At 41.1% G+C, this 15,445-nt stretch overlaps 4 gene segments (V, D, J or C); all 4 read right to left on the bottom strand.

Annotated features, from left to right (window-relative positions):
* Nucleotides 1-4,001: 4,001 nt before the first annotated feature.
* LOC114027731 lies at nt 4,002-4,984 on the bottom strand. The segment is given in 2 exon segments: nt 4,002-4,417; nt 4,685-4,984. Coding segments are annotated over 2 exon segments (447 nt in total).
* Nucleotides 4,985-6,313: 1,329 nt separating this feature from the next.
* Nucleotides 6,314-7,055, bottom strand: LOC114027724. The segment is given in 2 exon segments: nt 6,314-6,777; nt 6,869-7,055. Coding segments are annotated over 2 exon segments (540 nt in total).
* On the bottom strand, nt 6,946-9,782 carry LOC114027717. The segment is given in 3 exon segments: nt 6,946-7,050; nt 9,275-9,636; nt 9,728-9,782. Coding segments are annotated over 3 exon segments (516 nt in total).
* Nucleotides 9,783-11,352: 1,570 nt separating this feature from the next.
* LOC114027709 lies at nt 11,353-12,026 on the bottom strand. The segment is given in 2 exon segments: nt 11,353-11,684; nt 11,803-12,026. Coding segments are annotated over 2 exon segments (408 nt in total).
* Between the last annotated feature and the right edge of the window lie 3,419 nt (nt 12,027-15,445).

Below are 15,445 nucleotides of genomic sequence, written 5' to 3'. Positions count from 1 at the left end.
ATAAAATGTAATACAAGTGGGATGTGGCCTAAAACACTGAATATTGTCTTCAGTGAAAATTTCTGGGGTCTCCAGGTTCCTGAACCTAAGCTGAGTCTTACAGCCCTGTGGCCCATCTCACCTTTAGATTTCTCTTGTGTGGGGGCACGAAAGGTTTGTGCATGGAAAGGGGACATTTCAGTATTTCTGATATCTTTATTGGATTTTCAATTACCAAGAGATCAAAATCCTTTTAGTGATTATTTCATGTATATTTTGGTAGTCATTGTGCATAATATTATTTTTGTTCTGCTTACTTTTGCTCTGTATCAATTTGTAAAAATCATTGCATGTTTCTCCAAATTCCTCATTTTTTACCAAAACAAATGTATATGATCTTAGGAAGTGGAAGATTTACCAAATAAAAGATCTACTATGATCACTTTTAATTATTCACTGGCTCCCAAATCAATTTAGATCTGATTGGAGAACCAGTTGTAGACATTGATTCTTGCTTACAAAGCAGAGAACTGTTTGTATAAAGTTCTCAGGGATCTTTCTATTTATTTGAGTAGTTGAATGCAGCCATATGAATACAAGGTCCAGTTGAGAGAAGTCTGGCTTTTGCTTAGAGCAGAGCCGGTATAATTTTCCTGTTCCTCTTCATAGCATCCTGGAGTTGAGTAAAGGCATAGTACCTCCTAGTGGCCAATATGGCAGAGTCATTAGACTTACCCTTGCTCCAACCCCACTTCATGGGAAGTTGGAAACCAGAAGAGTTATCTAAATAGAGTTGTTTTGCTACTTTGTTAGACATATGTTTCTCTAAAAATAAAAAAAAAGATGCAATGTTACTATATTCCCTTTGAATCAAATATATCCTTCCAGTCACAAACTAGTTATGCGTCTCATCCCATCACATGTCATACCTACGAAGTCATTTTTTGTCTATTAAGATATGTTTTTCTTCTAAGTATTAAAAATGATTTATTGATGCTTTTTTTCATGTCTATCACTACCTATTCTCCTACCTCCATGCTCCCACCCCAAGTAGAAGTCCTCCATGGTAAGACTATAGCACTGCATCTTAGAAAGAACTCACATGAGGAAATCCAGGTACTATAGGCTGGAGGGAGAAAGCATGGTGGAAAGCATTCAGGTGAAGATCAATGGAGGCAAAAATGCAAGTAATATTGCTTTGGGTATATATTACAGACTATCTAGACATAAGAAGGAATTTAATGAGTGCCCAAGACATAGATCACCAGACAGGAATGGAGACATAATCTATTCAAGCTTTTACTGGAACTTTCTGTTTACCAAAAGCAGTCCCACAAACCAGTCTTGGTTTATCTTCATGATAATTTCATCCTTTAAAAAGTTGAGAAAGCAACAAGGGCAAAAGTTATTCTGGACCTGATTGTAATTGAGCAAGGAAGAAGTGGTTGTGGAAATAGAAACTATGGATATACCATGGGGGGACTTTTGGCTTCCTGATTTCTTCTAATTCTCTAATTATTCCTTTCTTGCCTCACTTTCCTCCTTGTCCAATCTTGCTTTACAATCAATTATCTCTATAATTTACTTTCCACCATCCTTGAATCCCCTTTACCCCTACCCTTCTGTTATCTCTGTTTTGCTAACCTTTAACCCTGGCTCCTACAAACCTCTTTCCTCTGCTCCTCATTCTGGCCAACCTCTGTTGGCAGAAGTATTGCTTCCTGAGTGCACTACACATTTATGCTATCTCGATCTGCATTGCTTTGTGAATATCTTTCTATTAATTTCATTGATTTTCCATTACATTCCTCAAGACTGCTCCTCCCCAGGCTGGTTGATTTTACCTTTTGCAACATCTCTCCCTTGTGCTCTCCTTCTCTCATCTGACACTGCTTCTAGTCTCCTGCAGGCCCTTATCACCTCATATCTGAATTGCAGTAGCCTTTTGATTGGTCTCCTAGCCTTAAATCTCTCTGAGCTACAATCCATCGACCACTCAGCTATCAAAGCAATCTTCTTAAAGCACAGTTCTAAGCATGTCATCTGCTCATTCAATAAACTCCATCGGCTCTCTATTACCTCCAACATTGAATATAAACTCCTCTATTTGGTTTTTAAAGCCCTTTAGAAACTGATCCATTTCCCTCTTTCCAGGATTCTTACACCTTACTCCCCTTCACATGCTCTGCCATCCATTGCTCAGTAGTGTGACCAGCACATACAGGCACTTCATAAATGCCTTGATTTGACTTGCCACTGGCCTCCTTGCTATTTTTCATGGAAGACACTCCAATTTCCCAACTCCTTGCATTTTCACTCGCTGTCCCTTTTGCCTGGAATATTCTTCCTCCTTACTTCCACCTCCTTGCTTCCTTCAAGTAGCAATTAAAACCAGCGTTCTAGAAAAAGCCTTACCTGATTCTTTCTTATCTCTGTGATTATCTCCCATTTATTCCATTTATTTATTTATTGTTGGTATATAGATGTTTTCATGTTGTCTCCCCTCATTAGGCTGTGAAGTCCTTGAAGTGAAGAATTGTTTGTCCCCCCTTATCTTTGTATTCCCAGGGATTAGCAAAGTGCCTGGCACATAGTGGGCACATAATAAATATTTATTGACTAAAGAAAAATGTCAAAACTCTTTAAAAAAAAAAAGACTGCTCCTCTAAATTTTTTATTCAAGCCTCAGCTCTATCCACTCCTAGCCTTCATTCTTAGAAGATTAACTCACTTTCTATTTTACTGAGATTAAGACCATTTGGTCTGGATTGCCTTAATCTCTTTTATTTTCTTAATCCCTCACGTATATCATCCTCCTTTCTTCCATTTTCATAGGATGAGAAAGCTAACCATTCTACCTGTACTCTCAGTTCTTCTTATGTCTAAGATAGACCTTCCTATCTTATCTATGATCTCAATCCCTCATACAACCCCCTTTTTCCTGAGTACCTTCAGCATTGTTTTTTTTTTAATCCTCTACTCTGTCCAAGATAACCATCTATCACAGCCAAGTAGGGTAGATAGAGATGTTCTCCCTTTATACACACACACCTAGAAAGCCCATGCCTTGTGTAAAATCAGGAACAGCAAAAGTCCACCAAAACCAACTAACAGTGAGATGACTCATGACCATGTATATACCATTCTGTACCTAGAGTCCCCCTAAATCTCTTAAAATGTCTTTCCTTATTTGTACATCAGGGCCAACATTGATCATTATAATTACTCAGAGCCAACTTCATCTTAGTGCTCTTTTCGTTTACATTATTTTAGTCTCTATATTATTTTCCTGGTTCTGTTTACTTCACTATTTATCAGCTCGTCTAAGTGTTCCTGTATTTCTTGGAATTCTTCAGTTTCTTATGCTGCGATAATATTCCATTAGCCATTTCCTGGCTGAGGGATAATCACTTGGCTTCAGGTTTTTGTGCTAATACATGTTCTTCTGTGAATATTTAAATATATATATATATATATATAAAACTGTCAGCTCTGTCTTTGTCTTCCTTGGGAGTATGTATACCGTAGTGGATCTCTAAGTCAGAGTATATGAAGACTTTCTCAACTTTTCTCACAAAATTATTTTCTAGAAAAGATGGACTAATTTACAGCTCAACCAACATTCATGCATCTGTATTCTTATAGCCCCTCTAACACTAGTCTGTCTTTTATCCTCTTTGCTCATTTGCTGAGCATGAGATAGAATCTCAGAGTTGTTTAATTTTGCATTAATTTTATTATTATAGATTTAGTAAAATATTTCATAAAGTTCCTGTTAGGTTTCAATTATTCTTTTGGAAATTGTTCATATCTTTTTACCATTTATTTCTTTAGGAATTGTAGAGCGTTTGTTTCTTAGTGTTCTCCTGGAAGGTATATTTATGTCAGATCCCTAGGAGTCCTTTGTGGTCTTCCCAAGAGTTTTTTGCAAGATGTTATCTTACCTGTTTCTCTTTTCATTAGATGATTTAAGATCTCCTACCCCCATCTCATCTGCTAATTATCCAGTATACTCTGTTATCTCAGCCAAAACTGCAGTTTGCTGCCTTCTTCAGGGCCCCCAGATAGGCCACCTGTGGGAAGAGAAAGAGCAACGGTTCTTGTTCTAGTCTCTGATTCAAGTCACATTCTGTGTCACTGGCGCTACAGAAATAAATGCCACTGTCTTTGGGATCCAAATCAATTACTTTCAGAGTAGAGAATTTTGTATCTGGACGTCTAATGGGGAACTTGGCCTCATCAAAACCCTTCTCATAGTTGCCTGGGGTGCCCATATTCGCAGCAGCCATCAGTACCAAGCTCTGTTGCGGAAGCTGACGATACCAGTACATGAAGGTTAATTGGCTATCAATTTGATAACAGAGGATTAGTGCAGAAGACCCTTTCTTCCAGATAGCTCTCCTTGGCTGCTGAGAGATGAGAGCCCCAAGCCCAGAACCTGTAGAGGTGAAGAACAACATCAATTAGTGGGAGCAGCTAAGCTAGCAGTCAGACAAATATCCCTGATGGAATTTTTTTCTCTTCACTATCCTTTTCTCTTCTCTATTATCCCTCAGTCCCCATTTATCTCTCTTGTTGTTAGCCAGGCTAGCCAAATCTCCCTTACCACACAATCCCCCTCCTCAATACTCTCTCTCTCATACAGAGCATATGCTTTATGCCATCATGAGTTCTTCCCCAACTCCCCAGGACTTCTGGCACATACTAGGTACTAGAAGCAATAGAAGACTCAGCATCTTCTGGAACTGACTGCACTCTTTCCTCAAAGGAGAGACTGAGGGTCAGATGAAATGCCAGATCTTTTTGTCTGGGTGGATTCCATAAAACGCTAAAGAAGCTCTCTTCTGCCCTCTGCTGGAATTCTGCATCACTTCACTTAGCATTGCTGTTACAACTCAGCTGGTACCAACTCTTCCCCTGTTTGCAGCTATGGAGGGTCAGGAAGGTCAGTGTTTTCTCCACAAATCCAGAATCACTTTCCCTTCTTTTAATACTACATATCTCATTGAATTGTTTTGGCAATCTAATGACACATAGTATTTATGAATCTTTTTGTTACCATAAAGTTCAAAATAAATCTCATGCTTTTTCACATTTTTATAATATAAGGTCCTTGAGGACAGAAGCTGGTTTGTTTTTTTTTTTTTGGTCTATTCCCAGTGCAAGTGTAAGTGTTTATTGATTGCATAAACACAATCAGTGTAATCAGTTTACAATGTAAGTATTTATTATCATAATGTCCCCATGTGCAGGAGATAATAGGTACCTCTGTTAGAGAGCTCTTCCTAGCTTAAGAGAGAGAGAGAGAGAATTTGGATTCATTTTATGCTAGCACTTATATGGCACTCTAAGGTTTGCAAAGTACTTTACAAATACTGTTATTTTATCAACACAGCAACTCTGGGTGGTAGATGCTGTCATGATCCTCATTTTACAAGTAAGGAAACTGAGTCAGATACAGGCTAAGTGACTTGCCCAGAGTTACATAGCCAGTCAGTGTCTGAGACTAGATTTGAACTCAGGTCTTCCTGACACTAGGTCCAATACTCTATCCACTGTGCTCCCCAGCTGCCTTTCTATCTTCCATTATTCCTACTCTTGTCATTTGCGGCATTTGAATACCCAGCAGAGTCCCTTGTTCATAGCAAGCATTAAATTATCATTTGTTATTTGAATAATCCTAGTTAATAATCCTTAGTCAGAACTTTTATTGCATTTAGGGCAAATAGCAGTGGCTGTGAGAGGAGTTGGAGGAGGTTGTAGGCTTAACTGGGGTTTGGCCATGAGGAGGATGAAACCTAACCAGGTTGCTTAACTGCTAAAGAGGAATGAGTTCTTGTGTTGCCAACGACATGGATAGACTAGATGGCAAAGCCATGGGCAATGTTGTCAGGCATCTTCTAAATATCCCTTACCAGGTCAGAGAAAGAGTCACCCCTCCCTAATTATGGCTCTGGATGTGGTGATGGACATTTATTTAGTAGCCTGTAGAAGACTGACCTAAGAATGTGTCATGAATAACTTTGTGTAAAGAGGTTGGGAGAGAGGCGGAGGGGTGGAGAGGGAGAGGATACAGGAGGGGATGTTCTTAAATCCTAATTACAAATAAAAAGGCCTAAGCCTTTGGGGGTTAATAAGTATTGGGAGTTAGCTGTGCCACCCTTCACAGAGTAACTCACAACCTCAACACCTAAGAGCTTAGTGTCCCTTTTGTGGAGGAAGATACAAAGGCTTCATGGGATCAGAGATTTAGAGTCAGTAGGCACCTCGGTTGCCATGTAACAAACAGTCCACCACATTTTACAGATGAGGAAACTCTTTAAGAGTTAATGCTCTACCTCCCTCTGCAAGAGGCTGAGGGGACAGGTGAAGCTACAACCCCACTTCCTCCCCCAGGGAGGGTGGAACTGGGAGGTGCCCTGCCCAAAGCTAGGGAAAGAGCATGGAGGGAAAAGAAAGTGGATTTGTGTACAGAGAGGAGGTGACTATGCAGTGCTGTGGTTGGACTGCTAGCACAGAGATAGACAGCAGAGTCCTTGAACTCTGTGGTTTGGATCTTCACGGTTGATGATGATTTTTCAGGCCAGTCAATGAAGAACCGATCTTTTGGCAATCCAGTGTCATCAACAAGCCGATTGTTCTGGAAGTATACCAGCAACTCTATTCTCTCCCCTTTCATCTGTCGGTACCAGTAAAGGCTAACGTGTCCAGAAATGGGGTCACACGTCAGTGTCACTGTCCTTCTGGTTTCTGTGATAAGCTGTTTCGGGACCTGGATGACTTCAACATCTGAAAACCCTGTGTGAAAAAGAGATAGAAGCATTGAGGCAGGGAAAGGAGAGCCAGCAGAAAGCCTAAGCATAGGATTTCCAGTGGCCTCATACCTTACCTTCTCCTAGTAGAAAAATGGAAAACCAGTGAAGGAATCTGATGTCCATGTCAGACACAAGGTAGGAACGGATCATCTCACCAGCTCAAGGCTGTGGTATCTGGAGGTAGCGATCTGAGATCACCTGGTCTCAATAGGCATGACCTATCTTTGATGTCACTATCTCTGTCAACACCCACCATCTTATAAACACCTCCAGAGAAGAGCATACGTACTTTATGGAACAAGGTAGGGAAACTTCAGTCCCTCTGCAAACCCAAATGGTATCAGCCTCTGGGATCTGTGAGCGTATGAATATGTAAAGAGTCAGAAGCACTTCATCAAGGCTCAACTCATTCTGTCTGCTTTGAGAGCCTGTCCAGTGCTTAGCACAGTGCCTGACTCTTCCTGATTGATTCTGCTGATATTGCTTTTCTAAATCACTTTTCATTTATTTATTTTGTCATTGTTGTTGCTGTCCTCCTTCGTCATCATCACATATTTACTTACAGGAGAGAAAGCTTCTGGGTATGCCTCCAATCTCTGCCTTTCTGCCATAACCAACAGTGTTAGGAGCACACTCAAGGAGATCAAAGGATTTAAACCCTAAAGATACCTCCAAGATAACCTAATCCAAGACTACCACCACCACCACCCCTTTTATAGGGGAGGAAACTCAGGCCCAGAGTGAGAAAGTTACCTTTGCCAGTGTCACACAATTTGTAAGAGTATTTGAAGCATGCCTTTTCCACACCCAGTTCTCTGGGCAATTGATTTGCATCTCTTCAATTTCCATCCATTACTCCTCCTTTCTATGGCAAGCAAATGCACATATAATCCTTCTATAGGATGTCTTTTCAAATACTTAAAGACAGTTGTCATATGCCCCTAAAGTTTTCAGCTGATTCCCCCAAGTTACTTAGTGCCCTTTCTGTAATGACCTTGTGTTAATTTAGTTTGTCTCTCCTGATCATAGGTAAGATCTTTGCATTCATATATATCATTCTTGTATTTTTATCCCCAGCACTTAGCATAGTGATTGCCACAAATGCTCATTGATTGATTGATTGAGATATTATATGAAATTCCAGAACTCAAGGCAATGCTAGTCCCATAGGTAGAATTAGGAGGAAGAATAGTAAAGAATCTCTTGCCTTTCTTTACTTGTTAGCAAACAGTTCAGGAGAATCTGCCTAACAAAGAGGTATCTTTATTGAAGACTAAGCTTGGAGGAAGTAGACTTCAGCTGAAATCAAAATGTTTTGTACTCCACAGAAGGCGGGATGGCTTGCGCAAGAGAAATGATTGAGCAGCCAGACTCTGGTGGTGAGAATGAGATACACAAAATGCCCATCTTGAATAGAATAGAAAAGACTATTTGGAAGCAAGGGGGCTGTGGTCACTACATCTCAAGGCTTCAATTTCCTCATCTATAAAATTAAAAAGTTGTACTAGATGGTCTCTGATGTTTCTTCTAGCTCTTAATAGTACATGAGCTGTAAAAAACGGAAATATAAGGGTTTTGATAGAGGGAGACAATTCATTTAGAAATGTTTTACTGCCCCCATGTGGAGATAGAAACTAAGTCACTGAAGGGATTGAGCCAGGGAGCTAGCTCTGTGTTTTGCGCCCCCAACTCAGAATTATGGGGGGAGGGCAAGGAGGAGCCCTTCACAATGGTCAACAGAAGCAAAAGAGAAGCATCTGCTTTCTTGGATGCCATGCTTTCAGGCATTTGAGGGTGAAAATATCTGGGGCTTTCTCCATCAATGTAAAAAGTGTGCAATCCTTGGTGCACACCTGCTAATTACAGTCATCATCACTGGTACTGCTCTGTCCTGTTGCTTGCAGATGGCTCTTATAGTTAAACAGACCACAAAGGTCATGTAGCTGAACCCCCTTATTTTACAGAATGGAAACCACATCTCAGAGAGTCTAAAGGACTTCAAGGTCACGTGTAGTAAGCATCCATTTTTATTTGAACCGCAGTATTGATTCCCTTATCATAATAATTGTTATTGGTGGTGGTGGTGTTTAGGCAATTAGTCATGTTCAACTCTTCATGACCTTGTATCAGGTTTTCTTGGCAAAGACATTGGAGTTGTTTACCTTTTCCAGCTTATTTTATAGATGAGGAAACTGAGGTAAACAGGGTCAAGTGACTTGTCCAGAGTCACACAGCTAGTAAGTTTCTGAGGCCAGATTTGAACTCAGGAAGATGACTCTTCCTGACTCCAGGCTCAATACTCTACCCACTTCACCACCTAGCTGTCCCACTAACACTAATACTAAGTGCCTAACACTCTACTGAATCCCAAACCTTCCCATTTCCTCAACTTCCCACTCTGTCTCCCCCAGGACCCAGTAGCCCAAGATTAGTTTAGATACCTAGAATTTTTTCTTAATGATTCATCCCCATCCACATACCCAGTCCATGGTTTTCTGTTTCCTGAGCTGGGGAAGATTTATGCATAGAGAGGGATTAGTTTGCAGCACTGTGGTTAAGCTGCTGGCACAGAAATATAGGGCTGAATCCTCTAATTCCACAGGTTGGATTTTCAGGCTGCACGGTGAGCCACTGGTCCACTCAACAGAGAAGAGGGGTTTGGACATTCCTGAACTATGAATGACTTGGTTTTTGTCACGATATTCCAGCAATGTCAATTCTTGTCCTGGGAGCTGTTGATACCAGTAAACGTAGTTATGTCCTTGGATTGGGTGACATTTCAGCACCACATTTTTTTTCCTCTCTGTGAGCAGGCTTCTTGGGGTCTGGAAGACTCCAGTATCTGTGGAGTAAGGGGTAAGTTGTAGACTTCACCTTGAAGCCAAGTTTGGCAAGTCCAAGACAAGAATTTCCCAGTTGTGCCCAAGACTCACCTACCCCCAGGAGACAAATGGCCACACACCAGAAGAGCATGGTATCCATAGTGGTGACAAGACAGGAGTGAAGCATCTGCCAGTCTCTGGAATATAGCTATTATCTGAGGCTTCCTAGTCTGCGATTGGTTGTGTCTCTCTGTGACATGACACTTCCTACAGACTGCCATGTCCATTGAGATGCTTTGTATCTCAGAGAAAAATGGAGGAGAGATACTTTACCAGTTAAAACACAAATTATAAGGACTCTTACTGGTACTTGTGTTTGGTAGGGAAATAGACTGGTATCATGGGTTTGATTCCTTCTCATCTTGTCTGAAATGTTCCTTTCCCAGAGGCACACCCCTCTCCTTTTCTTTGCTAATAAATATTTTAGTAGCTTTCCAGTGCCTAGGAGAATAAACTTTAAACTTAACAGGCAATTATTTGCTCTCAAATTTGGTCACAACCTGCCTCTCCATCTCTATACTAGTCTTCCTTTCCTGACCTTTATTTCCTTGCCCTTCCCTTCTCCATATTCCTTATAACTCTGTGTACAGTACATTGTACAAGAGAGAGAGGGCTCTTCCTACAGTTGCCTGAAATGGCTTAACTGAGAAATATTTTCCTACGTGTTCTGCCTCTAAGGTATCCATTTCTCTTCCCTGGCTTTCTTTGCAGAGATAAACTACAACTCTGCTTCCCTCATCTTTAGTCCCCGCCCCACTCCATCTTTTTAACTCTTTTCTCCAAATGGGTTGAATGGAAAGGTCCCTCTGCATTGGAAATAGGAACATGTAGGTCCTCACCGTAGTCCTGCCACTAAACAGCTTATTTGTGATCTTAGACATTTTAGTATCTTCTGGGGCTTCCATTACTCACATTTGTAAATGAAACTGTTGGCAATAGGTGGATGACATTTAAGGTCCTACACAGTTCTAAATCTATGATCTTATGATCTGGTAGGGCTCTTTTGTCTCTGGTGTTTTGTAGTTCGGAGATTCACAAACTCTGCCCTCCTGTTTTGCTTGGTTTATATCATACTCTGACCATCCCGTGGCACTTTTGCCAAATCTTCCCTGTCTACCCAACTTGTCCAGTTGTTTTTCAGTCATGTCTGACTCTTCCTGATCCCATTTGTGTTGTCTTTTTTTGTTGTTTGTTGTTGTTGTTGTTTTGTTTTGTTTTGCTTTTGACAAAGATGCTGGAGTGGTTTGCCATTTCCTTCTCCAGCTCATTTTACAAATGAGGACACTGGGGAGAAAAGGGTTAAGTCATTTGCCCAGGGTCACAGAGCTAGTAAGTGTCTGAGGCTAGATTTGAACTCAGGAAGACCAGTTTTCCTGACTCCTGGCCTGGCACTCTATCCATTGCACCACCTAGCTGCCTAGCTCAGACCTACAGCAATTCTCAATCACTATACTCATGGATACCAGAGCTTAAACTGACCTCACCAAGAGTCACTTTTGACTCAATGCCTGGTCCTCTATTAAATATCCTCTGAATGACTCATCCATGCTTTTAGGGGTTAATGCCCAACTTCTTTCTACAAAAGGGGCTACGGTAACCACAAACCAACTTCCTATCCAAGCAGCATAGAGAAGGCTCCTTACACTGGGTTGTTGGGCATGGATTAAGAGTGGAGTTTATGCCCAGAGAGGAGGTGACTCTACAGCACTGTGTATGCTGATAGCACAGAGGTATATAGCTGAGTCGCCCAAACTCAGGGCACTGATTTTAAGGTAAAAGAGGTTCATGTTTGACCGGTTGGCTTGGAAGTTATCAGAGATGCCCTTTTCTTTGGTAGCATCTGACAACTTATAGTAATAGAGAAGTTGCTTTGGCTCCTGTCCTAGTTTTTGTTGATACCAGTACATATAATCATAATTCTGGTCCTGGTCACACCTCAGTGCCACTGCTTGTCCTGTGCCTGTGACCAAGTATCTTGGGGTCTGGAGAACGATGCCATCTGTCAAACCTGTGAGGGGAAGAAAGAGAAGCTAGGAGACTGAGTGTAAAAGGGAATCTGATGTTGCAGCCAAAAGAGGAAGGTTCAAAACGCAGGCCTGACCTGTTCTTCTGGGCTGAGCACTCACCTGCCCCCAAGAAACAAATGGCCACACAGCTGAGAAGTCTGGTTTCCATGATGGCATCAGGGCAGGAGTGAGACATCTCTGAAGGGCAGGTTTCTGGTTTTTTAGGGTAGAGCACCTGTGGGACTCAGGGCTCTTGAGTTCCTCCTGCACATTAGGTGTGGCTTGTCTGCTGAGAGACACTTAAGGTCTTTCTCCACCTCAGTACACAGGGAGGGATTTGCTTACTACTCAGAACAAGGGTGAAACATTCAAGATATGAATGGGAGCAGTCCCCTCAATCAGCCATGGATGTATGTGGATGCATTTATTGAACAGACTCAGCAAACAACAAGTCAGAGATAGCATCATACCGTATAGAGTACTGCCCCTGGGATCAGAGGACCTGGATTCAAATCCTGCCTGTAATGTTTACTCTCTAAGTGACCTTGGACAAGTCACTTAGCTTTCCTAGGCTTTAGTTTCCTCATCTGCAAAATGAGGCATTGGACTGAGTGAAATCTGAGGTCTACTTAATAAAGCCTCCAATAGGTTCCTTCTTAAGCCTTCATTTTGTGGAGGAATTTGTGTAGTCTTCCTTCTTCTTTGAGCCCTGTTGCTGGCTTCTAGATAAACCATCCCTCATCCCTCCCCCCACTTCTCAGCTCCCTTTTGTGTATTGTTTTTCTCCATTAGAACATAAGCTCTTTGAGGTCAGGGGTGAGTTTTCCTTTGCTTGTATTTGAAGATGCCTGGCACTAGTGAGTATTTAATTAATATATGTTTCCTTCTATCCTTCTGAGGTCCCTTCTAGTTTAAGATCTTTGAACAAAGATGTGTTTCATGGCTGACTTTATATCTGGATAACTCATTTCATTTTTTGTACAAATTTCTTGTTGTTGTTTAGTTGTGTCTGACTCTTCATGAACCTGTTTGGCGTCTTCTTAACAAAAATATTGGAATGGTTTGCCATTTCCTTCTCTAGCTCATTTTACAGATGAGGAAACTGAGGCAAACACAGTTAAGTGACTTGCCCAGGGTCACAAAGCTAGAAAGAGTCTGAGGCTGGATTTGAACTCAGGAAAATGAGTCTTCCTGACTCCAGGCTTGGCACCCTATCCACTGTGCCACTTAGCTGCTTACAAATACTCAGGACAATATGCAAAGCCTATTGTGAGTATCTATTGACAGCTAAAATTTCCCTCTATTTTTCTTTCCTTCCTGCTCCCAGACAGCCTTCCCTTACAATGAAGAATTTTCTTTTGAAAACAAAAATAAAAAGAGAAAGAAGGAAAAAAGTTCAGTAAAACTGAACAGGCAAAACACATGCAAAAATGTGACATTATATACAATGTTTTACTCCACCAATCCCCAAAAACACACTCTTGGGCAAAGGAGTGAGGAGAGGTTCCATACCTCTTTTCTTAATAATTTACAAAGACTGAAGCTTCCTGAAGAAATAACCTACTTTAGAGTAATGGGGAAATCTTTGGGCCTTGTACAGAGTAATGTCACTGAAACTCAAGATAAGCGGAGGCTGTCAGGGAAAGCCAAAAACAAAATACATTTTCTTGGCTACAGGGGGGAAGAAGAAAGGCCGGGTGGTTTAGTGACTAGAGAGCCAGTCCTGGGAGTCAGGAAGCTTTGGGTTCAAATCTAGCCTCTGACACATGATACCTGTCTGGCCCTTCACAAGGTATTTCACCTTTTGGTGTCCCCAAACAATCCCCTACAACTATGAAATGCATGACAGGTGCTAATTTGAATTGGCAAAAAGTTTTCTTATTGGAAATTTCCTTTATCACAATGCAGGCCCAATAAAAATGTGGAAAAGGAAGGCTCAGAGAATGCTTTATAACTACAGGTTAAAACAACAACAAAACTTAAGCTGTTCTTGGTAAGAATTCAAATGCACAGAATGGAGTTTAAAAAACAAAAACATGGAAAGTCCTCTAGCTCAGAAACATCATAAATGAAAGTTTCCCTGACCAAAGAGAGAGATGTTTGCCTTCATTCAAGGCAGAAAACATATTCTGAAAATATTCTGTTACAAAAACTTTGGAAACTTGTATTGACAGTTCAATTGTTTCTTAAGATCTGAAGAAATCTGTGTTTAATAGATCCATGCTATAGTAATCGGATTCAAATTAATTAAGAATTCATTTGTAGAGACTGGGGACTCCCTTAGAAATGGCTCATGCCGTTTACCAGAAGGGAAATAGAATTGGAACTCTAAACTCTAAACTAGTTAGAAACTATAAACTCAGGCTCTAATAATTGAACAGAACATGATGTTATCCCCTTCCATCTACTACACGGAATTGCCTCCTCAATCTCCCCCGCACCTCTTTCTCTTTCTAATCTCAGTCTTTCCCACCTACTGGTTTTGTCCTTGCTGCCTACTAATGAGACCATGTCTTCTCTATCCTTAGGAAAAAACTCTTCTTTGCAGGGAGGGAATAATCATATATTAAATACTTACTATGTGCCGATTGTGCTCATGCCAATTCATTAAGGGTTTAAGGGATTAATGTCCATTATCTCTTTCTCTCTCTCTCTCTCTCTCTCTCTTTCTCTCTCTCTCTCTCTAGCAGCTGCAGCCACAAACTTGCCCTGGAGATAGGTTGAACTTCTTAAAAGCTACATAAAAAGTCCCTAAGAGTAAAAATTGGTTGTCGGGGATGCAGAGGCTCTGTGCCAAGAGAAGACGTGATTCCACAGTGTCGTGTTATGCTTACCACAGGCACAGATATATGTAGCTGAGTCCCCCAAACCTGCAGATGTGATGTCAAGGTAATAGAGGGAATTACTTGGTCGACTGCCATGGAAGTTGTCAGAAGTGTTGTTTATCCATGCTGTATACCTGTTATGATAGAATAACATTAACTTTGGTTCTTGCCCCATTTCCTGTTGGTACCAATACATATTGTCTTCTTTCTGATCCTGCTTACATCTCAGTACCACAGGCTGCCTGGCCACTGCAACCAGATATTTGGGGATTTGGGTAACTTTGCTGTCTGTGAAATCTGTGATAGGAGACAGAAGCAAGGAGATTAACATTAAACCATGAGGAAAAGCTTTCAAACTGGGTCCTGGCAAGTGAAGATCAGGGATTTTCTCTCACTGGCCCAGACTCATCTACTCTGAGGAGACAAACAACCACACAGCAGAAAAGACTGGAGCCCATGGTGGCACACCTGTGTGGACTATGGTCAGTCATGAGGCATTTCATGTGTGAAGGCTGGGGCACTGGGAATCTCTTGTCTGTATTGGGTGGTATCTACCTATGATGTCACTGACCTTGTTAGTCTCCCCTCTTCCACCCCACCTACCTAAGCAATATTTGGAAATGCACTAGCTGTCACTCCTCTTTCTTGTGTTATTCTCTACCTAACCTTTTATAGGGCAGCATGGAGCTAAACTGGTCTTTACAGCACCTGATACATAGTAAGAGCTTAATTAAATGTTTGTTAATTGACTGACTAGTTAATCAGCCAATTGACATTTATTAAGTACCTACTATGTGCCAGGCACTTTAATAATCACTGGGGATACAAAAAGAGGCAAAAGACAATCCCTGCCCTGAAGGAAATCACAATCTAAAGGGAGAGACAACATGCAAACAAAGATAAACAAACAAGCTATATACAGGATGAATAGGAATAAT

The sequence above is a fragment of the Vombatus ursinus genome, unplaced genomic scaffold, assembly GCF_900497805.2.
Source record: "Vombatus ursinus unplaced genomic scaffold, bare-nosed wombat genome assembly UNPS02004792.1, whole genome shotgun sequence".
In the NCBI taxonomy this organism is placed as follows: domain Eukaryota; kingdom Metazoa; phylum Chordata; class Mammalia; order Diprotodontia; family Vombatidae; genus Vombatus; species Vombatus ursinus.
The sequence above is the reverse complement of the archived record's forward strand: the minus strand, read 5'-3'. Positions and strand labels throughout refer to the sequence as shown.